Consider the following 27,294-nt stretch of genomic DNA (forward strand, 5'->3'; position numbering starts at 1 on the left):
GCAATAACTGAGATGAATTGCATCTATAACAGAATTAATAGCTTTCACTTGACAAACATATGTAGGCGAGAATTGGAATGTTTTTCCCTTTGTTTTTTAATAGCACATTCTGTAAAAGTCAATTATGAATGCAAAGTAATGAATCTTTTTGCCAAAGTCATTTATCCTGCTGACTTGTGGTCCCCTGGAGCCAAACTTATCCAAGCATGCACACAGACAGCCTGCTGGATCTGGTATTCACACTCATAACAGGTCTCAGTGTGCTACGATAGAGTTACACTGCTATTATTACCGTAGCCTCTGATTCAGACAGCTTGACATGACAAAAGACTCGCTCTCTTACCACCCCTTTCCTGAAACTGGAGCCGCATTTCAATACATCAAGCACATGTCGAGGGTAAAATAATGGAGTGGCTGTTCCAATGACTTGAAAGTGGCTGTAATCAATATTTTTACCTAGAAAAGTATGAAATGTCGAAGCGACATTGTGGACGAGTTCTCTTTTAATATTGATGAACTTACAAAGGATTATGGAGTAAATTTGCATGTTTCTTAAGCTTTTGAGGGAGTGCCAGGGAGAGGAAAACCTGGAGCTCAATTCAATGCCTTCTCCCAGGGTCCTTTTCTGTCCTTTTAGTTTTTGAGAGAAAATCATGATAAGAGCAAAGGAAGGCGAAACAATTTACTTTTCATAAAAAACATAGATTTTTAGAAATGAATTTATTGGGATTACAAATTCAAATTCGAATTGAATTTGAACTAGAATGAACTTGAGTGCAAAACTAAACTAGCACAGAAGAGTTTGTTTGTTTTTATTTTATTGTAGCTCATTGTTTTCCTGGTAATTAGCAACTTGAATGATGTAATTCAATCTCACAATATAGTGGATTTCTTTGTGGACAGCAGCCGTGTGCTCAAAACCAGAGAGCAAACAGGCGCAGGAGGAGCGTGAGAACATAATAAGACATTTGGCAGAAACTGATAAGACAGAAAAAAGAGAGCATATTTGGGTTTATCTGGTGGCCAGAAAACACACTTTAAAATAAAAGATCTGAAACGTAGCTGGTGTGTGAAATTCCGAGTTCACCGCTTCTTTCATTGGCTCCCAGGTGGCCAAAATGCTTTAATACATCTTTACATATGCACCTGCGTATTAGTGTGCGGTCCTCGGTGCACATTAAATACAGTCTGTTTCATTTCTATTTGAATAGACAACTTTAAACATCAGATGCATCAGCAATACCTGCTTCTTCAACTGTTGCCAGGTCTACACCAGAGGCGGGATGGTGGTGTTGTGGTTAGCGCTTGTGCCTCACAGCAAGACGACCTGGGGATTTGTAGTATTTGTGCTTCCTTCCCTAATCCGAAGGACATGAGTCTCAGGGTATTAGCCCACTCTTAATTAGCTGCATGTGTGATTCAGTGGGGTTGATTGCGTGTCTCTGTGTGTTAGCTCCTGGAGGACTCAATGCACATCTCATGAGAATGGGCGCAGCTGGCCAAACATTCCCTGCAGGTTCCAGATCAGCATCAACAAGAAAGATGCTGAACAAACTATTAAAGCTGGATTTGATTTGACCAGAGTGCAGTGTGCGATGTGGACAGAGTTGTGACTGATGAAGAAAGCAGACAGCAGGACTTTCTTTTATGATACATGTGCTGGAGCAATGTTCCATAACTGACACGACACATACTTTCCGTTCATGCCGATGCACCTGCTCACTTTTCCCTGGCCAATATAAGCTTGCTTTTGAGGATGAAATGACTCTCCATGCACATAATAAGCAAAAACAACAACAACAAAAATTGTTAGTGTTGGTGTTTGCATTGTTTTATGAATGACTATAATGCTGGTGTGGGAACACACACACACACACACACACACACACACACACACACACACGGCTCTACCGGGACCATGATCAAGGTGTACTGTACATTTGTGACCATTGGATGGTAAAATATTAGGGTTGGATCATACAGACAAACTGTTGAAAAATTATTTCTTTAAGGCACTGCTGAGGGTAATATGCTCATGAAGAATGTCTTGTATTTAACACCCCAACAGACACTGGCATTCATTTCTTTAGGTCTGTTTAAAAAAAGAAAAAGACCTTTTAAAAACATATTAAAAACAGATGCTCCACAAAACATATTGCACTTGGTGGCATATAAGTATTATAAAGACAGACTCAATCAGAAGGGAGAAAATTAAGATTGAAATTACAACAGATGGTAACAGTTCCTTGATTACACTTTTACATATTTTTTTTTTCTTCTTTCAGTGCATTTATATTTTTCACACTCCTCTGCTGTATTTAGCAATTTTGTTGTTACCGTCTGTTGTTTTTAATCTTTTGTGGATTTACTGCACGCTCCTGTACAAGATGCAGTTTTAATGCTCCGGATCAATCGGTTTTTGAAAAGATAGAGATAAGATTAACAAATGTTTAGATAAACAGTGCTGCTTTGTGATCAGAAACAAGTACTATCCACACTGAATGTCCTCTCAGACCTGACTGGGTCATTTAGACAGTGATAGAGAACGCTCAGATGTTTCTTACCAGGAAATACACGGACGTGCTTTGGCCAGAGCCGGAGTTCATTTGAAAGTTTGGCTTGCTGCCACTAAGTCCATTGAGTTTACTCATGTGGTACATTAACGTGTCTTTGGTGTGTTAAATTGGAGACACTAAAATATTAATAACATTCAAGCTGTCAGCAGCACAACTGTTTATTTACCTGAATGCAGTGCTTGTTTATGATTCTGTTTTAAACAGGGCATTACGGATCATTATTCTATCACTGTGTATTAGTGCAAATCAGTATCGCTAACATGGAAATTCTCTCAGGGGGAGACACGCTGCCTTCAGCCGGCACAGAGCGACAATAATAAACCCTTAACAGTCTAGTCTTACCAGCAATGGCTAGGTTAATGAATGATCTGATTAGTGTTGACGGGGTTTTTGTTCGCGTGTCGTATTGATTTTATGCGCAGCCCGAGCTCCTCTGAAGGATTTCGTGACGAGGCCAACTCCCCGAGGTCACAACTGGAAGGCTGGCTGCCGTTCAGGGCAGCTGGCCTCAAGACAATGTTAAACAGGCACAGCCCAAGTCCTGTTACATGCAAAAGCACGTTGCCAGCGCGCATTGCTGCTGCCTCGTCGAGCGCTTCAGTTGGGCGCAATCGTCAACCTTTGAGGTTCAGAAATTTTGCATCAGAGCAGTTAATTCACTGATATTAGACCAGAGATTTTCAAAGTGGGGGAGGATGAGCCTCTGCCTCATACAGCTTAAACCACATTGCTGGAACTCCTAATGTTTATTACTGGTTACGGCTTTAAACTTTAACACTTTAAGAGCCATTGTATTCGACCCGATAGTCACTAAAACATCTGATACCTCGGATGTGGCTTAGTTAACATGGTGTTAAGGTATCGACCTCACTCTTTAAATGTCGACTCCAGTTGTTTGTCTTTAGATGAAATCCTTATAGTAGTGCAATCATTTTAATTATTCAAGGTGTGCAGCAGTAATAAGCAGATTGAGCTGTTTCCCTGTCTGAAACTCTTCCTCAAACATTTCTGTGGTAAACATCAGACGCAGCCACCTGCCCATCTGCGCCTCGCGCAGTCCAGTCTGCTCTATAGCCAGACAGCAAGTGTGTAGGCTGAAATCTCAGGAGCAGTTTTTAATTAAAGAAGAGGTCTCCCCAAGGGGAGACAAAGGCTGTGAAATGCAAGGACAAAAGTTTAACTCCATAGATTTAGTTGATAGACAATAGTGCATTCATGGCAGTAACATTTTTCAACAGCCACCATCAAGGTGTCCTTCAGCAAAATACTTCAAAACTATGGCAGTGTGAGATAAATGAAGACCCAGTTTAATATGTTCCTTAAAAAAAAAGACATTTCTTAGTCAATTTATATTCTCAAACATTGTATGGTCAAAATATTTCCTGGCTGTCTTACATAATTTCTGATAGTAAATGAGAGCAACTTCAATTTTGTGATTGACCTATTTCCATTTGTTCTGGCCCACACAAGCTGTGATACTAAACAAATCAAACAAATCTTTGAAGCCTCAGGTAGAGAGTCCCACAGGAACTCGGCTCCCACCGTAAGACGATCACATTTTCCTTGTCACCAGACCTGGAAAGACTTAACTGCTTGGACTAAAAACTTTTATTTACTTCAGTGCCTTATGCAAACTCAAATAATTATATTCAAATTAAACATTTGCTTCCTACATTCGTTTTTTTTTTCTTTCTTTCTTTCTCTGTGCCTTTTCGCTATCTTTCTAGTTAGGGTTTTGTTTTTATTTGCTTTCATTTCATGGCTGGAGCGCTCGTGTTTGTGTCGCTCTGATAATGTTCCCAACAAAATGTTGATATCGAGCAAATGAATAAATAAGCAATTTGCAAGGATTTTCGGGGATTTTGAAGGCAGTCTGTATTTTGTCTGCCCACTCGGCACACCTGTTCCTAATCTGCTGATCAGTCTGCCGCCTTGTTTTGTGTTGTTGACATTTTCTACTGCCGTCCATACTGCCGATTCTGGCTGCTTGTTTAAACTCTATAGACTTTTCTGTGTCCTTGTCTGATGCCAGACTTGGATGCAACTCCTCTACTTGTTCCTCTCTGTTTCAAAATCACTTTATTTGAAGGGACTTTTTCTCTTTTTTTCTTTTGAGGGTTGTCCTTGCCACAGGTGGTCCGCACATCATTTTCTGTCCATCAAAGTGGCTTGAACTTTGGGCCGCGTCTGGGTCACAAGAAGTCCATCCATTTAAACGTTTCCCTGAGCTGTTTTGGAGTAGAGACTGTGGAGAAGCCTTCGCCACTTCAACACATCACAGAATTCAATTTATACATCAGGAAAAACGTTCACCACGTTTTCGTTCTCTGGCGCCTCAATCTTTGACGATTATCTCTTAAAGTTGACTTATTCCTTGTAGGTACAAGTGTCTTCCTGGTGAAGAGTGTAGTGATTGCTCAAGTGGCTGCTTGTCTTTGAGTGTAAATGTTCCTCCATATGCGTTATCCTGAATGTCCAAGAAATGCCTCTTATTAAAAAGAAATGCTTCTTATTAAAAAGAAATGCTTCTTATTAAAAAGAAATGCTTCTTATTAAGCACGTTAAGGTGGGGGTGGGGGTTTGTTCCATTTACGCATCAAAATATCAAGTGTAAGATTATTTTTCAAATGCAGACCCCAGGGGACAACACGGAATGGCAGTGTGAGTCTGGTCGGTTTCATCTGTGCAGGAGTGTTTTAACAACTCGGGCTCCTGGATTGAAATTCAGTGCAAATTTTCCTGCAGCCTCAGCTGTAATAATATCAACAGATGTAACTAAAGCACTACAGCAAGCTTCTGAACAATGCTGATTAGCATTGTGATATGCCTGCATGATACCGCATAAGCCCGTAACTATTCCTCTGATAGTGTGATAACATTCGGTACTGAGAATACCATCGGATGTTTCTGAATTTCTAAATGCCGGTGTAGATATCTCCCACTTGATGAAAAGATCATCATGTCAACAAACTATCAAGAATACACCACAGCCAGCATTTACTCCTACCTTCACTGAGAAAACTAATTCAGCTCATTTGAAAGCAACCACATACCACTTGGTTGGATCTCATTTAATTTGTAAATGAATGAAAAGCACAGCAAAAGACCCTCAGCTCTAGGAATAAAAATATTTGTGTGAATGTAAGACATCCAAATTGAAAATAGGCAGAACAGCTTTTCTTTCTATTTTCCTTGTCTGACAAAATGAGTGCAGTAATCTCCGCCGTTATAAGGATGCATTCAAGCAAATGAAAGAAAAAAGAAAAGAAAAAACATTACTTGACCTATTTTGGTTTTTTTGGGGGGGGATTGGAAGTCCACAACCATAACTTGCATCATATATATGATAGAAAAGTGATGTTTACATCATAGGAATAAATTAGCACAGAATTACTGGATCACTTTGCCTCTTGTTTTTTGTCAATCTGAAATTAGCTCATCAAGCAAACTGCCCTCCAAATGAATCTTTAATCAGGCTTCTTATTGACACGTCACTGCGCATTAAGTATTAATTACTGCATTGTGATCCACGCAAGCTTGAATCGTGGTGTTGATTGCGATTGGCATAATATAGTGATTTTATTAAACCTTCATGCCAGAGGTTTGACTTTTGGGTTCCCTTTCACAAACAAAAACCTGTCTTACTTTCACAGGAGGAAGAATTACGGAACAGCGGGGAAGCCAAATACGCCCATCTGAGTAACGATCTACATGTTTTAATTGAAGTCTTTGCTCCACCTGGAGAGGCCTATTCCCGCATGAGTCACGCCTTGGAGGAGATTAAAAAATTCCTTGTTCCAGTAAGTTTAATATCTAACCTCATTTTTCCTCCCCCTAATTTTTATTCAAATTTTCTTCCCTGCGCTATGTACACCAGTGCTGACTGGATCATTTCTCCACCAGGCTTATTAACACAAAGCAAAGGTTTTCTGGGTCCACAGCATCCAGCGTGTGTTTATTTCAGAGGAAGAGGGAAGCATGAAAGTTTTCCTCTGCTGCTCTACGCCCCATGCCCCTCACTTACAAATGAAAAATAATGTATTCAACAATTAAACAGCAGTATGGAACAACTTGCAAGACTTCAGCAACTTACAGCCTGGAGAAGTTAGCAATAATTAATGTGCATGTTGTGTACTCTCGCTGAGTCGAAGCTGTAAATATTAATCAAGCCTGGCAAAATGTGACAAGACCTAATGGAGGAGTGGTGGTGCATGAGTCAGCTTCATGAGGTTGATGCTTCTTCCTCTACTGAGACAATGTTCTTGTAAGGATCTTTGCCCAATGAATGTTGTTGTTTTTTTTTTTTTTCTGGTTTCCTTGAACAGCCCAAAAATAAATGCCTGAACCTAATTGGTAACTTTAAATTGCCTGTATGAATGATCTTGATTGTGAGTGACTGTGGTTGTCCCAAAGATGAACCTGGCCAATCTTCTATAAAGTGTGCTAAATTGTAAGCTTTCAATCAGTTGACCTGTGTTTTGCAAGTGATCAGTTAAGAATGATACCGCGTGTGCGATCACATGCAAGCCAGAGTATTCAGATGAATATTTTTGCATGCAGTGTTTGCTATGAAGTGATTAGATGGAGCAGTTACTAATGGGAGGAAGTTGGCAAACAAATTGAAAAGTTACAGCATACATCCAAATTAAAAAACAAAACAAAGACAACAACAAACAAAAAAAATATGGAAAAAGATGGGTTACAAAGTGAAAACTGAGGGAAAAAGAAGAGCAACAGAAATGCGTGAGAAAAGAGAACAAGACCCAAGAAGCGGTACAACACAGATTATGATAAAGTACACAAATAAAAAGTAAGCTGAGGAAATATTTTGGCGGGATCTGGTACACATGCCTCATATTCCATATTCATGAAGGAACACACATTTCTTTATATCTCTGTGTTATTTTGCGTGCCGATCAGATGTAATCCTCAGTGCATAGTATAGTTAGTATAGATCCACTTGAATGTGTGTGTCTGTTTTCATGCACACACATCTTTAGTAGATCAGCCGCAAGTTGGACAAAGACATTTTGAAGATGGAGGAGAAAGAGAGAGAAAAGCCAGATGTGTCATAGAGAAAGTTCATGTGCACTTCTTTATATTTACTGTACCATCTGTAAAGAGAAACTTGTACTGTTACATCACCTGAATGTTACTCAGTTACAAAGTCATAAAATGCTGGGTTTGCACTGTTGGTAAAAAAAAATACTCAAGTAAATATTTTAAGTAGTTTTCATAAAATTTACTCAAAAGTTAATTTTTAACCTGCATTTATGTGCATTGTCAATATATATCATTGTAGTTATATAAATCAGACATGTTTTATTGAGCAAAGGCTACGAAAATGAAGATCGCAAAGTTTGAATGTCATTTCAAATTATGAAAGTACTCAGTTGCAACGTGTGACTTTAAAAAGTAGTTAAGTGGATTGTACTTAATTATGAATCCAATTCCATATTTGAAAGTACTCAAAGAAGTACAAGTAGACTAACATGCTACTTCAGTAAAACGAGTATTTTTAATTTGTTCCCTCTCACTGCTCTCCATGAACAGTTTGCTTCAATAAGAAGTTATTTACCGTGCTGCATGAACTGGAACAGTCAGCAGGCTTACATGTTGGGGTATTATTTGTTCAGTTTTGCTTACACCAAGCTGAATAGTGTAATTGGGGCACTGCCCCGTATTTCACTTTTTTCTTGGATAAACTTTACTACTTTTTGATGCTTGTCAAAGAATCTAAGTATGCTGCAGGCAGAGCCCCGGCTCATGCTTTAATGTAGCAGCTTAAAAAAAAGATGAGGTATTGTGCTCTAAATGAATCTTATAGAATAGCGGCCGCATTTTCTTATTAGAGCACAGGCAATTTCTGTTGTAAAACATTTCCTATTCAACGTCTGCGTTGCCTTCGTTGCACACAGACAGTTCAACCTCAACAACAGTTTAAAGTCTTTTATGACAGAACTAATGTAACTAGGAGGAAACCCATTCACTAAGATTTTATAAAGTGGAAAAAGAGGGACTGAAAAATCATTACAGTGGATGAAAATGCACTGCGGTTGTACGTGCATAGGAACAATAAAAGCCTTCTTTGGTGATTTATTATTATCGATGTGAATGCAAAATAAAAGCGTTGAGGTAAAATAATTGTTCCTGCCGAAAGAGACATTTGCATTATTTCGTTCTCTTTTTGCTGTGAATTGAAGACCGATGTAGTTTACATCACTCCGCCTCTGGGATCTTATGGATTATAAACTGCAGATAATGTAACACAACAGGCATCTGTCAGTATCCATAATGACAGATGCGTCCCGCCTCTGGTGAGCAGTGGCAACGACATCCTGCTGTTTACTTTTTTTTTTTTTTTTTTTTTTTTTATGTGGCTGCGCCACGCTTTAACAACTACGTTGATGTTAAAGTTGTGTTGTCACACTTTGACAGCATGTGACGCAACATTCACTTGACAACAGCAACGTCCCCGAGACTCGACTCCAGTGTCAGGGATCGGCTGGCATCGGCGCGAAGCGAAGTAGAATAATAAAGTCAATGTCTGATTCAGCTCAATCGTGTTTGACACTCTTCTGAGCAATATTGACCATCTATTGGAGGATCAACCTTCATTTAAATGTTCAAGACATTTTCATTATACCAAGCTCAACACATAAAAGGCAAAAGGTTCAGAATTTATGATGCAGCCACACAACGTGTTTGAGGAGGCCCACCGCTGCTCCGGCGGTCAATCTACCCCCACTGGTGTGACATTATGCTTCAGAAACCAAACTAAAGTCAACGGGATGCAGCAGACAGGGGCACAGAGTTGTGTAGCCGTTTCCCACAGTGGCAGGCGTGCGCCTGTGACTTACTCTCCAGGCTGTGGCTAAAAAAACCCAGAAGCGTGTGCCAGAGCACGTGAGCCAAATGAATGACTTGTGCAGCATTCATTTCATCCCCTCCCTCCTCTCTTTCTGCATCTACCTTTGCACAAGCACTCAAATGTCTCCTTCCACAGAGGGAGAAAAAAAAGATTTAAATGTGCATCGCCCCCTTGATGTTTTATAATGAATGTCTTACCTCTGTAATTTAGCAAAATCGAACTTTTACTGTGCTCCCACAGAGCTCGCATATGCAGAAAAGAAAAAAAAAAAAGAAATATGAATCTACATTTTCTGCGTCTGACACAAAGAAGCTGTCTGCTGTGATTTGCAGACATTTCCCCCCATTTCAAATATTCTCCATGCAAATTTCCTTGATGGAGTGCAGTTTTCCAAACAGTGACTTTTATCGGCTGCTGAGACGATTTGAAGGGAGAAAGCTCGACGGGAAGCGAAATGTGACTTCAAAAAGCAAGCCCCGTCAGCTCGGAATTATGCAAGAAAATGAAACAAAGGAGAAGCCGCTCCTAATCAGCGTGTTAATGTCGCGTCAGGCTGCGAGCGTGAAGTCGTGAAGGACAGGTGATCCCGCTCTCAGCTGGAGGAGCTTTTGGCCTTCATCAGAGGAACAAACTGCAACGGGGAGCGCTTTTGGCACGCCGACGCTGACGCAGATGCTTGAACCGGATACGCGGCAGTAATTTGTTTGTTTTTGTTGTCGCATAAAGTAAAAGGTGAAGTCAAATTAAAAGAAAATTAAAAAAATACAGCCATCGGAAACAAAGTCAGGCGAACTCGGTCTGACTTTCAGCGCCATTCATCTGATCCTTACGATCACCAAAGATGACTGAACCCAAATTTGAGGAACGGCATGCTATGAAGGGAGTTTATTTTGCTTCCACAGTGCTTTTCATAGAAGTAAATAGTAACTGCAATCAGGTACAAATTTAACGGTAATTTGCAGAAGGCCCCTGAAAACTTTTTTTTATTAGCGATCAGACAAAAGTGTAGAGGTAATAAAGGAGTCTGTGATATTATCTCTCTCATAAATCCAGACTGTGCAGGGATTTCTAACAGAGCAGAATAGATTTTTCTTTTTTTTTCCCCCCTGATGCAATTAATGTTGAGTTACCGCACATTTGAGCTGCATTTTTAAAATGCTTTAATAGTAGATTTGATTCTCATGGAGCACTCGATACGTGACTAAATGTTAATTCTCGGTGTGGAAAAAGCATCACAGTGGGACGTCTTGGTCAGCCTGCGGTGAGGAGATGAACACACGTTCAGGGTTTTTCTCGCTCACCTTGTAGAAGAGGAATATGCGGTGATGCAGATTGATGGTTTTCAAAATGAGTTCTTTCCAGCGGGCGATCTGATGAGAGATGCATTTCATCCCACATTTTCTGACCTCTTAGTAATTGAAATCACGTTACACTGCTAAGGCCGCAATTTTTTTTTAGGTGTTTGTTGAATCTTCTAAATTGTGATTTTTATCTCGTTAAATTTGCAGGATGGATCAAATAGTTATTGCAGCTTCTATGAAATCCGAACACTGTGTGTGTGAATCACAAACAACCTTCTGCCCTATAAATCACAGAAATCTAACAGCGACAGTTAATTTGATCACTGCTCGATGACCTCCATGAAAACATGACCAACTTTATTGCCTCGGCTTTTTTCCCCAGTATGAATACAGACTATGAAAGAGATGACTCATGATAATTCTGACTTTTTTGGGTTTTCACCAAGAGGCGTCAGGAAAGTTACCCAGCATACACATTGCCTTTTCATCATTTGCGTGATCATCTGTGTCACTATTCTACTACTAGAATTCACCAAGCGCAGGATTTTTCACTCATTACTAGGTTTAGACACAAAAAGCAAGAGCGAGTGGCACCACTGCACTTCACGAGTTGACCCCCTTAAAGTCTAACTTTAGCTCTGTGAAGGGCATCGTGTGTGCACAAGAGCATGCATGGTCAGAATTAATCCCAGCGAGCAAACAGTGTGGCCCGAGAAGCCTCAGCGAGGGGTTTATCGCTGTATACTCATGCTAACGCCTCTGTCAACAGGCAACTTTTACAAGCCCTGGCAGGTTTGAGGCGCTTTGGACGAGCCGCCAGCTTCCCAATTAAGAGCTCTGCCAGTCTTCCTTGAACCAGCAGGATGCTGCAGGCCTTATTAGTTCATTAATAAGAGCAGTGCGTGTTGTGCCGCGTGTCAAATCATTTGGAAACCTACCGTGAGGGACTTTTTTTTTTTTTTGCCTTCATCTCCCTTTTTCAGTGACACGTGGGTGTCAATAATTTTAGTTTTGAAAATCTACATTTAAAATGCATTCCTCATATGCTTCCTGCATGACATTGTGAGCCTCAATGTAAAGCCATGGCAACATGACTTACTCTGTATTTTCCGCTTTCCTTTTTTTACCCACACAATTGCGCGCTCTGTACCGTAATTGCCTACTATTCCCTGATACAAGTCTAAAGTACACCTGCAAAGTATCATTACTCGCTAAAAGTATGGAATATTGGCTGCAATTCATTGACATAATAGCTCGCGTGTTGTACTGCATAAACTGACAGCCAATCAGCCAAGAAGACTCCCACCACTTCAGTGAAGGTCAGACATTCTGTTGAAGTGAAACATGAGTGACTTTATCTATTTTGAGCGTGAACTGCCAGCAAGAATATAGAGCTGAGAATTAGTTTCTCCGGAAAGAAAAATGTGAAATGTTACAGGAAAAGTGAGATTACAGCTTCAGCTTTCTAAGTTGACATCTAATAACGAGCCGACAAAAAAGGCTTATATTTCACACGGGTAGAAACGACAGAGTTGTTTTTTTTGGGGGGGGGGCGGGGTTTCTCCTTGTTCACACAGAATTATTTGAATCTAATGAGCTCTTGTTGAAAATCGGATTTCACAGCTGTGCCAAAATTATGCACATCACATAACAGGAAAATTGTCTTTCTAATTATTTGTTTAATAAAGTGTCCTGTAGCTCTCTGTGGGATTGCCAATATAGACTAATAGAAGACTTAACAATAATAACTTGATTACACAAGAAATCCAAGAGGGAATGTTTCAGACGCACATTTCTATGGCGGACACATGTTCTCTCCCTGTCCGAGCTGCCAGGTGTCTCCATGTATCCAACAAAAAAAGTCCCTATTTAAAACGGAGTTAATCCCAACAGGTTTAGGGGCCTTCAGTAGTAATTAGTCCGCAGCAGGATTCAGTCTTGCTTTTCAGGGCAACCACTGCCAACAACATGACTCCATTTCTCTGTCTACATCTTGTTGTACATCAATTGTATGCACATCAGCAATACACAAAGCAGTGGATATCACAAATGACAAATCCACAAAGCAAAGTTTTTAAAGTCATGAAAACTATGAGTTTTCCCTGAAAACGAAAGTTATACTTCCCGTGTGGTAACTTTTTAGGAAATAAATAGGTGGACTGGGCCGTTCTGTACCATCGAGGAAAGCGCAATTAGCAGGAATATGTTAGAATCCCGCTGGAATAGCAGGCGTAGTAACTCACTATAGCGTGTGAAAAATATTGTGGCTGACTTGAAACGCTTTAAGGTGCACAAAACGCAGTACACGTGATCTCTAAAAAGGTTATACTGTATATATTAAAAGGTCCTATGGATTGTGTAATTTTCTACACTGTGTGACATGGATTGACTTTACATGGATAAAAATAGTTGAATGAAAGCCTGAACCCAAAAGCAATGCTTCCTGTCAGCACATCTATCTTCTAATCTGATAGGGTCCATTTGGAAGGAAATTTGTTTCTGAACTGAGTCCATGTGCACACTTGTTCTGACTATGTACGCACTTGTTTGCTGTCTAACACTTCATGCAACGTGTTTTGAGGACAATGCCACTCTATAATTGCGTCAAGAGGCACAATGCTTCCGCGTGGTGCACATAAATCTCTGGGTGCTTGTGTCTTCTGGATCAGACTCTAAAGAGGGAGGACGCTTCTCTGGTCATAGTTCCCAAAAAATGCAAAAAAGTGTAGCTCACAAATATATATATATATATCTCTGATCGGATCCTGGGTAAAGCTGGACGTGGGATCATGCGTGAGTGTCACAACTGGGCCAAAGTCAAAAATGTGAAGCATTGTGGGATTGATCCACTGACTGGATCCGACATTATTCTTGGTGCATGTAAATGCAGTTAGAGTGTTTTACTGAATCAGAGTTACTCCTGCGGCAACATACTTCAGCATTATCTTGAATGTCTTTTTTTCTTCTGTTTTTTTACACACCACCATTACCTGCAGTCATTTTAGGAAACTAATTCTCTGAGACAGCTGAAATAGTACATTGTTTAGCCATAAAACTAAATAGCTGGTAAATTTCTAACCATATTGTCCTTGAACTATGTGACATAATCTGAGTGATCATTTTTTTGATATGCAGCCTATAAGCACAGGAGTCTGTCTCCACATGTGGCTCATCAACAGTTCTGTCATGACTTCCTGAAGCTTCCACAAATCTTTTATAAAAATAAACATTTTTTTATTTATTTATTTTTTAATCTCATTTCAATTTTGTTGCATGGCAAACATTCCTTCAAAGAGACTCTTATCTCATAGCTCAAGGTGACAAATTGACAGTTAAATTAGATGTGCCAATAGTTTGATAACTAAAATATGCGTCCGCTGTCTTTCACAGCCAGTGATGAATGTTAAGTTTCCAACAGCATCTCTCTGAAAGGTAATACTGAACAAATTCTGAAAAAAAAAAAACACCTCAGAGGAAAAATGGAGGTTTGGACTTATTTACTTCTCCTGCCAATGATGCAGGTTGGCCCGTGTGTTTGATATTTTTTAGAGAAATTGACTTATAAAAAGCTATAATTTAAGTACTATACAGCTAAAAGGTCTAAAATCTTTCAAATCTGCTAAAACCATTACAAAATTTCAAAAACAACTGAAATGACAAATGAACACAAATCAGTGGCGAAACTGCCAAATTGCATGGACTGCTACACACAACTAAATAGGGGAGGAGACTGTTAAATGTTATAACAAAATGTCAACATAAGCTACAGTTTTGGTAAACATAGCAAAACTATATAAAACAGACGAGTGTCATCTTCATTTTCAGGGACAAACAATATTTGCATCTCCAGATTTTGGTCGAATGTCAGAAAAGTGTCTCTTTTACTCACAAAGGCTGTTTACCTCTAATATAGGCAAATGTATCCACAAACAAATCTTCGTAATGCACTGCCGACCTTAAAGTCTTTCTCGAAGCAAAAAATGGAGGTCAAATAATTAAACTTAAGTGTCCTCGATGACACAAGCTTGTGGCTTCCTCATTCTCTTCTCAGTCAGTGACGCCTAAAAGCAAACACATAGAAAATAGCATCAACAACAGCATATAAAAGCGCCTGTCAAAAACTGTGAAACAAATGAAGAAATCTATTGCTTCCTCCACTGCATTGTTGTCATTACAAAAGCATTTTGCCCCGGGTATCAAATCTTGTGGGCTTGGCTTAAGTGTTTCTGAGAAATAAGCCTGTTTATCTGTCAGAAATGACAAGATAATGAATACTGCTTTGTCCACTGCCGTATCTCCCGTGTAATGATCTGTATCATGCTTGATAACCGCTTGAGAAAAAGGCTTCACAAGATAACGATATTCCAAAGAAAGTTGCTGTAGGAAACTGTCAATTACAGGCTGAGAAATAAAGAAATATTTTTCTGTAGTTTGGAAATAAAAAAATAAAAAAAATGGGGGCATCACAGTGTTATTTGCCTTTTCTTTCCTCCTCCTTCTCGACATGCAGGTCCGTGAGATGGTTTGGAAAGCAGCGATTTGTTTTCATTCTTTTGATGTCCAACAAAACAGAACCCCCCCCCCCCCCCCCAAAAAAAAATGCAGAGTCCTTGTACAAACCTCCCAACAGCATAATAGTTTTTCTTCTTTTTAATCATGCAAACAATAAATTCCCAGTATTTCTTTTCTTTTTTTTTTTAACTACACTGCTAATCTTTCCCCTGCATTTCTAGTAAACCCACAGCCAGAAGATAACAGTCTTCATCAACTATTCAGTGCTCGGCGGCGCCATGTGTTCCCTGTGTGTGTGTGTCAAGATAATTTCAATCTGATGACATTTTCTGCGGTTGCGAGCATCTGTTGCAGTCAGAAGACAAATGTCCTTGTTTTTCTGGTGTTGGTTTTCATACGAGACCCGCTGCATTTCGTTTCCGCAGGACTACAACGATGAGATCAGACAGGAGCAGCTGAGAGAGTTATCCCTGCTGAACGGCTCCGACGAGTCGAGCAGAGGAAGGACTGCACAAGGGAGGAGCACACGGCCGGCAACCACAATATCAACAAGGTGAAACTGCCGCGACTGTGAAAGAAAAGGCTCAGAAGGCACCCGGTTATGTGTCCGATGAAACAGTAATCAAGGTTTTGCCAAGGTGCTACTTTTTTAAGGCTACGATTCAAGGGCTTTAATTTTGCTGAACTCGTTGCAGAATAATAGTTAAGACAAATTTAACAGGACTGGATTTTAGTGAACCTGTGGAAGTTCTTTTCAGTTCCTGGCATACCGATCACGCTGAAGCACCAATACATCAGATATTGATGTGTGATACTACTGAAACTATAAGCAGTGTCACGGATTATTAATATGTGAGGGTAATCCTGAGCTTATGTAGTAGGAAAAAGGAGTCAAGGCTATTTTCTTTCATATCATAGTTAATAAAAAGATATGATTCATCTCAGCTCCAAACTTGACTATTTTACACATCTCGGCAAGAGGAAGAACTTCAACAGTAACACTGAAGCAATCTTTTTACACACTGTTTTGGGATTGAGGTAGTTTCCTTCATATAACCTTTTCTACCTCTTTAAATGTGTTATTTATTGCCATATGATGTGCCGATCAAGAAATGTATGCATTGACAGATATTTTAGTAATAAAACTTCCCGCGTATAAGTAGACTATGTGAACTTCCTGCAAAATCCATGGTTGTATGTTTTTATCTATTTATTTGATTATTCAGACGTTACCTGCTTCCCGTGCATTACAACTCAGAGGGATTTTAGACTTGGACCGGAAAAAAAAACATACTGTTTGCAGCATAATGCAGCTGTCCGTGTGAAATGCCTGCCGCTTTGAGCCCCTTTTTCAAGTCCGTTTTTTTTTTTAGAGTAAACTGTCAGTAATCTACCTGAGCCGTGGCAGTCCCTCAGGAGTAAGCAGGTACAGTTTGCCTTGACAGTCTGGCCTTATTCAGGCAGCACGTGTAGATGAGCTAAATCCAGCAGCAACATGGGACGCTCCCAATTGAATGTCACCGCCGCCACTTCCCTACCCCGATTTTCTCATGTTGAAATGATAAGCGATTATTGTAAATCTCCATGAAAAATATGCACCAGTAATTCCCCCGTGAGTGTCTGTATTTTTGGATCACAATGAGTTTCTACCTAGCGAATGATGTCGCCAGAAGAAAAGGTGTCCTTATAGCCCACCGCCATCGTGCTGTTAAAATGTAAGTTAGCAGAAAATAGACATTTTTGCGATGTTAAATCCTTCCTGAACATCCCTGCAGTGACTCTGTCGTCCAGCTGCTGGGAAGTCACACCTTCACAAAAGAAACAATCGACTCTAATCCACTCAAGTCTCCACCGGTCCCCTGGCCTCTGACATTCTGGGTCAGTGCATGGCCAGTCCCTGCTCTCTCCCTTTGGAAACTACCTGCCCGCCTGCAGCCTGAGACTATTCAGTAGTTTTAGCGGGATACAACTGTGTACAAAGAGACATGGCACTGCTTCGACTTGTGCCTTAATCATGTTGCATCCCACGGGAGAAAAAAAGAAAAGTCTCTCCAGCCTGCTAAATATTAGAGGGTCTAACTGCTGTTTATCTTGTGTTCCACCCCAACGCACCGTAAGACAGCCACCTGCCGAGGCAGCTCGCACATGTGCACACATAAGAGATTTAACAGGTTTCCTGAAATCTTAATTGCACTTCCAGTGCCGGATTCTTTACCAACGATGTGCAGAAACACGCTTAAGGCGAGGTCGATGCCACGTTTGTCTGCCCGTCTTCTCTTCCAGGGGCCTGAGAGGAGCGGGGAGGAGTGCGGCGGCACCTCGGGGGACGGCCACGGCAGCACACAGCAAACTGCCCACCGCCGTTTTGACGAGGGAGGTACAAGCTCCCAGAGCCAGGGGGGCAGCAGCAAGTGGTGGATACAGACTCCCGCTGTTGGCAGTCACACATGAATCATACGACGACTTTGTAAGTCCAATCCTCTTTGCACACACTGAAAAGTATATCTAATCGTAATTTTACTTGCACTGTGTGTAAATCTGACTTTATTTAATCCCCTTCTGTGTGATCTGGATGATTTGTTCCCAGAGCAATGGAGCACACTAAGAACTATACCTCTATTTTTTTTTTTCTTTGATCCAAAATAAACATACTATAGAGACCGTAATGATTTTCGATCAAGTAAACACACCGTCTAATGCAAACCGGGAGCATGTTTGATTTATCTTTTGCCAGACATTTTTAAAAGCGCATTTCTCCTTTGTAGCTTTTCAGTCCACAGGGCTCTTTTATGTCGAGGGATAGTAAACAGTCATTTCATTTATGCCGCTGTGCTAATTTGAAGATAAGTATTGCACTGAACTAAACAACTAATCACAGTTTGTATGAATGCTCATTGTTTTATAGGGAATTACACGAGGAACTTCCTGTAAGCTAAATCCATATTTTAGGTCCTTAATGGATAAAACATGCCCATGTGACAAATCGTGCTTATCGCTTGTGTCATCAATGCAAACAGTTTTGCCCTGCAGAAGAATGTTTGTGCTGGGTAGTCTCACTTCTTGTGGGTTTTTTTTTGTCTTATATTTTGCTTATTTTTTTTGGGACCCTTCAAGTTTCAACCTGTCAATACGTGATTTGGAGCGACATCTGCACATTGTGAGCCATCCTTTCAGAGTTAAGATTCAAACAGAGTTCCGAATTTCAGCATATGAGATATGTACTCCTATCGGATTTTCTTTTTGTCAGGAGTGCGCACACAACACACTGCAGGTTTATAACCTTGTCTGTCTGTCTCTTTTGTGTGTCCGACTTCACCTTAAGACTCTTAACAAACAAAACGGGTTTGAGTTCTCCAGTTTTCAAAAAAGAAATTCGGGTGGATACTAAATTGTGAAGGAACTGCAGGGTGTTTTGGAAACCAAATGCAAAGTCTGATGTCAGAAAGTCATCTCCATGGGAAGACAGTCTTTGCCTGAGGAGAAGTTTTAAATCAGTGTCTGCTTGCAAGTCGTGGTGTTTCTTTCTGTGACATCAATGTCCACCAACAATATCCTGAAAATGTTCTGAATCAGTTGGGGTTTGGTTAACACAGGTGTGTGGCTCCAGAGACACACGCAGCTCCTCAGTGCCTCAGCAGCGGCCCCCCCTGTAGTTTTTACAAAATTACATGTAAATAAACACCCGTTCATGCACCTTCTTCTATTTCCAACTTGCGGCAGCTGAAGCAGATCCCAGCTGACTTGTGAGCATTGAGGGAATACACCAAACAAGAGACAATCACACACACACTCACAACTACAGACAATTTAAGATTACCAATTAACCTCAAAAAAACATGTTTTTGGACTACTGGAGAGGCGAGTGGGGAGCAGTGGACTTGGGATCAGAGATGAGCAGGCTCCACTGTGGGTGCCTGAGCAAGAAAGAATTTCCCTCCGAAGAACATGAAAGAAAACATAACATCATTTAAACCAGACATCCCAAAGAAAATGTGACACATGCTAAAGGAGAACATGCAAACATTCTTACTGTGAAGTTGAGAATGATACACGCCTCATCACCGTGCACCCTGTCGATGAAATGCAATATTAAGTATCACACTGTCTTTCCTAACCAGAATCTTTTAATTCAATTCAACTTTATTCGACTAGCACCACATACAACACAGTCATTTCTAGATGCTTTTAACAGAGAGAAACCCAACAAATGTACAGTAGGTTTTAAATGTTTTCCATGGATAAATCAATATGGGCAGACCCATTTGATTTAAATGCCAATGATGATGGTTTACATTTATGTAAGCTGAGAAATTGTCAAAATCGACCAGTGTTGGAAGAGCTCCAGAGCTAAAACTGCCCGAATAGCTAAACAAAAGGCGAAATATTTTATTACAATATTTCCCATTATTAATTGCACTTCTCAAACTTCATGAATGCAGCACGAGACACAGTTTTGGTAACTATAGAAAAGATGTATATACAGTGGGGCAAAAAAGTATTTAGTCAGCCACCGATTGTGCAAGTTCTCCCACTTAAAATGATGACAGAGGTCTGTAATTTTCATCATAGGTACACTTCAACTGTTAGAGACAGAATGTGAAAAAAAAATCCAGGAATTCACATTGTAGGATTTTTAAAGAATTTATTTGTAAATTATGGTGGAAAATAAGTATTTGGTCACTTCAAACAAGAAAGATCTCTGGCTCTCACAGACCTGTAACTTCTTCTTTAAGAAGCTCTTCTGTCCTCCACTTGTTACCTGTATTAATGGCTCCTGTTTGAACTCGTTATCTGTATAAAAGACGCCTGTCCACAACCTCAAACAGTCAGACTCCAAACTCCACTATGGCCAAGACCAAAGAGCTGTCGAAGGACACCAGGAGAAGGATTGTAGACCTGCACCAGACTGGGAAGAGTGAATCTACAATAGGCGAGCAGCTTGGTGTGAAAAAATCAACTGTGGGAGCAATTATCAGAAAATGGAAGACATACAAGACCACTGATAATCTCCCTCGATCTGGGGCTCCACGCAAGATCTCATCCCGTGGGGTCAAAATGATCATGAGAACCACACGGGGGGACCTGGTGAAGGACCTGCAGAGAGCTGGGACCAAAGTAACAAAGGTTACCATCAGTAACACACTACGCCGATAAGAAACAAAATCCTGCAGTGCCAGACGTGTCCCCCTGCTTAAGCCAGTGCATGTCCAGGCCCGTCTGAAGTTTGCCAGAGAGCACATGGATGATCCAGCAGAGGATTGGGAGAATGTCATGTGGTCAGATGAAACCAAAATAGAACTTTTTGGTATAAACACAACTCGTCGTGTTTGGAGGAAGAAGAATACTGAGTTGCATCCCAAGAACACCATACCTACTGTGAAGCATGGGGGTGGAAACATCATGCTTTGGGGCTGTTTTTCTGCTAAGGGGACAGGACGACTGATCCGTGTTAAGGAAAGAATGAATGGGGCCATGTATCGTGAGATTTTGAGCCAAAACCTCCTTCCATCAGTGAGAACATTGAAGATGAAACGTGGCTGGGTCTTCCAGCATGACAATGATCCCAAACACACCGCCGGGCAACCAAGGAGTGGCTCCGGAAGAAGCATTTGAAAGTCCTGGAGTGGCCTAGCCAGTCTCCAGACCTCAACCCCATAGCAAATCTGTGGAGGGAGTTGAAAGTCCGTGTTGCTTGGCGACAGCCCCAAAACATCACTGCTCTCGAGAAGATCTGCATGGAGGAATGGGCCAAAATACCAGCTACTGTGTGTGCAAACCTGGTAAAGACCTATAGTAATCGTTTGACCTCTGTTATTGCCAACAAAGGTTATATTACAAAGTATTGAGTTGAATTTTTGTTATTGACCAAATACTTATTTTCCACCATAATTTACGAATAAATTCCTTAAAAATCCTACAATGTGAATTCCTGGATTTTTTTTTCACATTCTGTCTCTCACAGTTGAAGTGTACCTATGATGAAAATTACAGACCTCTGTCATCATTTTAAGTGGGAGAACTTGCACAATCGGTGGCTGACTAAATACTTTTTTGCCCCACTGTAAATGTTTGTGAACTGTGTTGACTTTATTTTCAAAGTTAATTTAAAATAAGAAATGCTTTTTTTTTTGGGCCAGAAATGGGCAAAAACCCATTTAATGGTAAAGCTTTGTATCAAGAAGTAGCAGCATTAATATGCAGAGAAGGAATATTTCACTAAGAGATGCAGTTAAGTGTCTTGACCAGTCATCTGTAAAATCTTTCATTTCACTTAAAATAATGTTTGGATCCATATCAAAAGATATTCAAGGCCCTAGTTAAAACAAGGTTTGTCCTCAGATCTCCTCAAGGTCATATAAAAAAAAGAAAAAGGAACTACACAAGGTTCCAAGTTTCAGCGAAATGAAAAAAGGCAACACTTTTACCAGTCTATTTCCTCAGAGCCTTCCTGCTAAGAAAAGCCCCCATGTGTGCAGGCAATTGAAGATTGGGCTGTCTGCATGGGGAAATGCACAAGCGCAGTCTCATTACCAAACCAAATTGAGTTCTGATGTAGAGCCTGTGTATTTCTTAGGAGTGAAAAAGCGAGGCATTTCTTCTCTTTGTAATTGGAGGTTGGAAAGAAGGGTGGGAGCACAGAGACTAGGGGATTATGGAAAGATGAGTTTGTCCTGAACATTTTCTTCCCTCATATCTCACTTTGCTATTTTTTCCTACTACTTTACACAATTTTCTTTTAAGCATGTTCCCAGATTGTAGCGAGACCTCTTTATACAAAGGTCCGTGTTTGATTTTTTTTCCTTTTTTTTTTTTTTTTTTCTTCATTCACTGAGTAAACAAGATGCTGTACTATTTGCTATTATTCTTGTACATGAATCCCACAATGTACAATTTACCGAAACACAATAACAGACCAGCAGCCGCAAAAGCGATTTTGTTGTTACAACCTGTATGTCTTCAGGAAAATATAGCGCATCTGTGTGAGTATCGTGTAATTTCTCCAGAGACCGTTGATTGATGGACTCTGTCAAACTGTCAGTCTGTCTCTTAAAAGAGATACTGTGAGAATATCCATGATCGCACCTAATCGGGGGTGGTATTGATTGAAAACTTGAATTGAAAGCATGGGGAAGCTGGTGGTGATCATGTGTCATTGTTTGCTTTATAATTTATGAATGCAATGTGTTCCATCTTTATCTTTCCACCACAAATCTCACCTTGCTGTATCGTTTACGGTCCACTGTTCTTGTAGTTCCTCTTTGATTGTTCCTGTGCAATGATGCAGCAGAGAGATCTTTTTTTTATATAGTCAACAAATCCCAGAGAGTCGCTAACCAACTGTGAATTGCTTTTACCTGCAAGAGCTGCCAGTGTAGTCATAAACTAAAGAATTCGGACCCACTGATCTCCACTCAGTGGCAGACCTGTTGTCCGGGTGAGATCTTCCTTCATTGTGATGAACACTTAAATGACAAATAAATGGATAATGTTTATTTGAATAGGGGAGAACGTCTAAATCGTTGGGGACAATGACCCCGGAGTTCCGTATTGCGAGAGACTGCACCAGAGCTCTGAAAAAGACACAGCTGAAAATGGTGCCCAGGACAAAACATGCTTTATGCCATGCTGAGTTACACCCGAGTGCCTGAAATACCACACGAGGACAAAACCTACAGATCTGAAGTAGCAGCACGCTTGCAGTTTCCAAATCTCCTACAGAACATTTTCTGCAATAGTTCATGTTTGTTAGATTTTATTTTATTTTTTTCATTCAGTGAGTAAATAAAATGCTTCACTGCTTGCTATTATTCTTCGACAAGAATTCTGCAATGTACAATTTATGGAAACATAATAATGAAATACACAAGCATGCAAAAGGTTGTCTGTGGAGCCGGCGTTTGTTTGTTGGTTGGTTAGTTGGTTTTCTTACCCAGACTAGCTCACTGGTCAAGGACTCATATGCAAGTACACTAAACTTAGTTTCAGTTGCTCATACGCTACAGTACAATAAGGTCTTACTTTTGAATGCTCTGTTCCATCTACAAAATCACATTTTCCGGCCAGATTGTTTTACGGAAAACATTACTCGCGTTAATAACCTTCTTAACGTTTATAAACATTGTCTTCACATCACCTGTAGATCCTGAGAAATGATGTAACAAGATGTTTGCAGAGCTTACAGAGGACTTTGGTGTTTCTTGATATTAAAGTCATGTTGACTCCAGCTGCATGAAGGCTTAGTAAAGCTTAATTACTGTTGTCCCTCTGCCTTTGCTGTACATAAGTGTCTAATCTGTCCCTGTGCTTTTCCGGAAAGTCACATATTCTGACTCGTGAAGGTGCTCATCTGGCTTCAGTCTGTTTGTGTTGTTTTTAATTCAGCATGAGGGAACAAAAAAATTCTACAAAAAGATGTGTCTGCATTCTCAGAGTAAAGCTGCAGAATGGTGCAGTAGTTAGCGTGACCCAAGAAAATGCAGCTTTGGGTATTTTTCTCACAGTGTCAGCTGGATGGATAGATGGATGGATGGATGGATGCATGGATGGGTGCATGGATGGATGCATGGATGGATGCATGGATGGATGGATGGGTGTTATTTCTAAAGCTTTCTGATTTCTAAACACACATGCAAAGTCAAAATTGTTGAAGGCACACATCAGCTCATCCTTTAACAAGGTTGGCTGCGGTTATTGTGCAGCGTGGCATTTCCTCAGTTGGCCTACCACCAGTTTTATTTGAGAAGAAATTGTCTTTTTTGTTGTCCTTCTTGTTTTTCTCACAACATTGGCTATGAAAAACCTTCAGAGACTCGCTGTAGCAACTACAAGCATCAACAAAAATCATGGACTGGATGCCGACAATACCTTTTGTTTGGAAAATACAGGAAATCTGGCATTTAAGTAACATTTACTACATGATGTGGGGCAACCTTTATGCAGCGTGAGTGTTGTTTTTGCCAATCAGTCGGTTATTATGCTCAGGTGATGACATGCAAATCTGTTTGTATTTAAAATCTTGGTAAATCGGGCCCTACATGTACGTTAGTGTGTGACAGGCTGTTCAGTTGTTGGTGAAATGACTAATCTTAACAAACTCTACATTTTTCCTGTGCATTATCTCTTTATACAAGTCATTATCTCCACTGCTCAATCTGCCCATTATATGAATTTCAATTATTTTCCCATCTACCTCATATTATTCTGAAGGCAAACCTTTTTTATTGCAGTATATACATTTAGCAAATAAAATCTAAAGTTATCTATTGTTCACTTGAATAAATTACGGATACATCAACAGTGTCATTTTATATGCATTTCCTGTTTTCCTTTATGCAAAGTCGACACAACAAAGAATTAATATCCCTGCACATCTTCTGCCCAAAGCCCAATTTGCATGAGATTGCTTATTCATAACCAGTGTATACGTACGTAGGTGTGTGTGCATCCTGTAGTTTGCAGGCATTGTGTTTACTGAATGAGTGGCAGAATGTTGTTTTTGCTCCCATTTGAGGTGAAGTTCCCATAAAACATTTGGTGTCTTTCTGCCGTGCTGCAGGTCATCATGTAACGCAAGGGTCCTCCGGAGACTATAGTGATAAATGGACTCTGTCATGCTGTCAGCGTAGTAAAACTAATACAGTGACAGCGACCATTATGGTACCTCTTAAAGAATGGCAACGATTCAGAAGTGGATAACAGTGCTTTGACTTGGATGGATTTTTTTTTTAGCATGAAGGTGGGGAGGTCATACTATATAACATAGACACTTAAGTATAGTTAGTATAGGTTCACAGCTTATGCATAAAAACAATAATACTTTACCCCTATTTCTTGAAATGGAAAAAGGGTTTTCTTGCCTTTCATGAAAGAGTGTTCAAATGTAGGTTTTCTTTTCCATCAGACTTTGCTCGTCCCCACTTCCAAATCGTTTTCCTTTGAAAAAGATTTTTTTTAATAATTTGAAGATCTTTTTTTGAATCCCATACCAGCCTCAAAGATTACTGCAACCTTTCTCTAAAAGACCTCGGAGAGCTCTTTAGGTCTTTGCATAAGTCATTCCGTATTTCAATAGCAAAGATGCCACCAGACTTCAAATGTCAAAGATTTAGATAAGGCAGCGTCTAAACATTTACACCTAATCTGGAACATCAAATGAAAATCTAAAGGATTTTAAAGTTTAATACTGTACTTTCATTTCCCCCCCCCCCCCCCCCAAAAAAAAACTCTTTTGTGTTCTCATTGATGGAATCATCAAAATGTGAAGGTGGTACAGTGTGTAGAGCCTCAGAGTTGTAAGACACGGGTTCTCTTTGCAGAGTTTGCATGACTTCCAGGTTTGGGTTTTCTCAGGGTGATCCAACAAACCCCAAATATGTTCGCCAAGTGTTTGGTGACTCTGATCTTGAATGCAGGTCTTGTTCATAGCTCCATATTATTGTGGACTTCTAAGTTGTCTGTATAGTTCTTTGCCTTCGGCCTGATATTAACTGGTACTCACTCCAGCCTCCAAGACTATACCGTCAATGTCATTTGTTAAGCCTTTACTAATAAGCACAGTTTAAAAGAGGTTGAAATGTTTGATGAGTCAAATATATTAAAACAGCTTTGTCCTTGGGGTATACTTATGCATATTTTTAGACTTGACAGCATCTCGATCATCTCCAGTTTGGAGCCTCCAGGTGGGCTTTTAGTCTGACTTTAGATCAAATAAAAAGCCCTTCAGTAAAGATTAATCCTCACAGAATCATTTGATCAGGATGAAAACTTCCCAACAAAGTCCGATCTTTTACCTCAAGTGTACTTTACTTATTTTCTAGGACGATTTAATTATTAAAATCATTCATGGTGCATCGTCACCACTAACAAATACTCCCTACATCAGCAGAAGATTGATGGGTTTTTCGTCCTGTGTTTTTGGTTTTTGTTTTTATAGTTAAAGTTCATACGTTTGCTAAAGTCAGGATAAGAAAAACAAAACTGCAAAGAGTGAACAATGGGGTTGCTTTGTCTTAGTGTTTGACAGTTGTTTGTCATATTCATTCCTTAAATGAACTCGTCAATCAGCCACTGACTGCATTAAGCTGCGGCAAAATGAATCCCCCATCTTCACAATAATGTAAAAACTGCTTAAAATGCAGATCTGTTATCCAGTGAATGAGTGTTTCTCAGCGATAAGGTATCTGCAATTTCAGCAACTAGCCACTGTCTTCTGTCTTAAATTGTATCATTAATTGTTTTACAGTCATAACAGAAATGTACTTTGCACATTGCACATATTTTATAGTTACCACTGTACATAATACGACACGGAGGGGAATTAAGCTTATCCTTAAATGTTCTGCAATTGCTCATCCGTCTTTGAGCTAATGTGGCAAAATGACAATATGTAAATGTGTTGTATTCTCTTATAGAGGTATATTTAATGTGTTACCTCCTAATTCTTCATTAATACGGTATTCATTGTTGCTGTTTCAAGTTACGGAGTTAAAACAGGAAGTTGCAGCTGAAGTGCTGAAAGCTGTCTTTTTATTACTGGACCAATAGTAAAATCACCCTTGAAAGATCGCAAGTGAGACATTTCACTGCAAGTTTCTTCATGTGAAATGTGCACAGAGAGAGCAGGGGGAGATTAAAAGTGTGATTGATGGAATTCAGCATAGACTAGGACCACGACCTCAGTTTAATGTTGAAGATCAAATCCCATCTGTATCAAATCTTATCTTTCAATGTCAGGAGGGCTGATGATAGACGAGAGGAATCTGAGAGTGATACAGCTTTCTGTCCCTGACAGCAGACCATGAATTGTACAAATTGCTGGTAAAAATTGAAACGCACAGCTCGGTTTCTTAAACCTGAGCCCTGCAACCATACTGAGGCTGTGCGGGAAAATGCCATAATGTGATTAAACACAGAGCTTTGGGAGGCTTTGAAGAAAAAAAAAAAAAAAAAAAACTCTTAATCTATCTAGTGTGGAAAAAGCAAAAGGACACCCTTTTGAAATGGGGAGGAAAATTTCCCCCATATCATCCATTTC

General features: G+C 40.0%; 1 protein-coding gene across 1 annotated transcript in view; it reads left to right on the forward strand.

The window, feature by feature from the left end:
* khdrbs2 (KH domain containing, RNA binding, signal transduction associated 2) overlaps positions 1 to 27,294 on the forward strand; it is a 65,719-nt gene that overhangs the window by 27,532 nt on the left and 10,893 nt on the right. Inside the window, exons 4-6 of the mRNA XM_080481245.1 lie at positions 6,230 to 6,376; positions 15,686 to 15,813; positions 17,544 to 17,727. Of these exons, the coding sequence (XP_080337371.1) occupies positions 6,230 to 6,376; positions 15,686 to 15,813; positions 17,544 to 17,727 (459 nt within the window). The remainder of the gene's footprint in view (positions 1 to 6,229; positions 6,377 to 15,685; positions 15,814 to 17,543; positions 17,728 to 27,294) is intronic.

The sequence above is a fragment of the Lipophrys pholis genome, assembly GCF_963383615.2.
Source record: "Lipophrys pholis genome assembly, chromosome: 15".
Lineage (NCBI taxonomy): Eukaryota > Metazoa > Chordata > Actinopteri > Blenniiformes > Blenniidae > Lipophrys > Lipophrys pholis.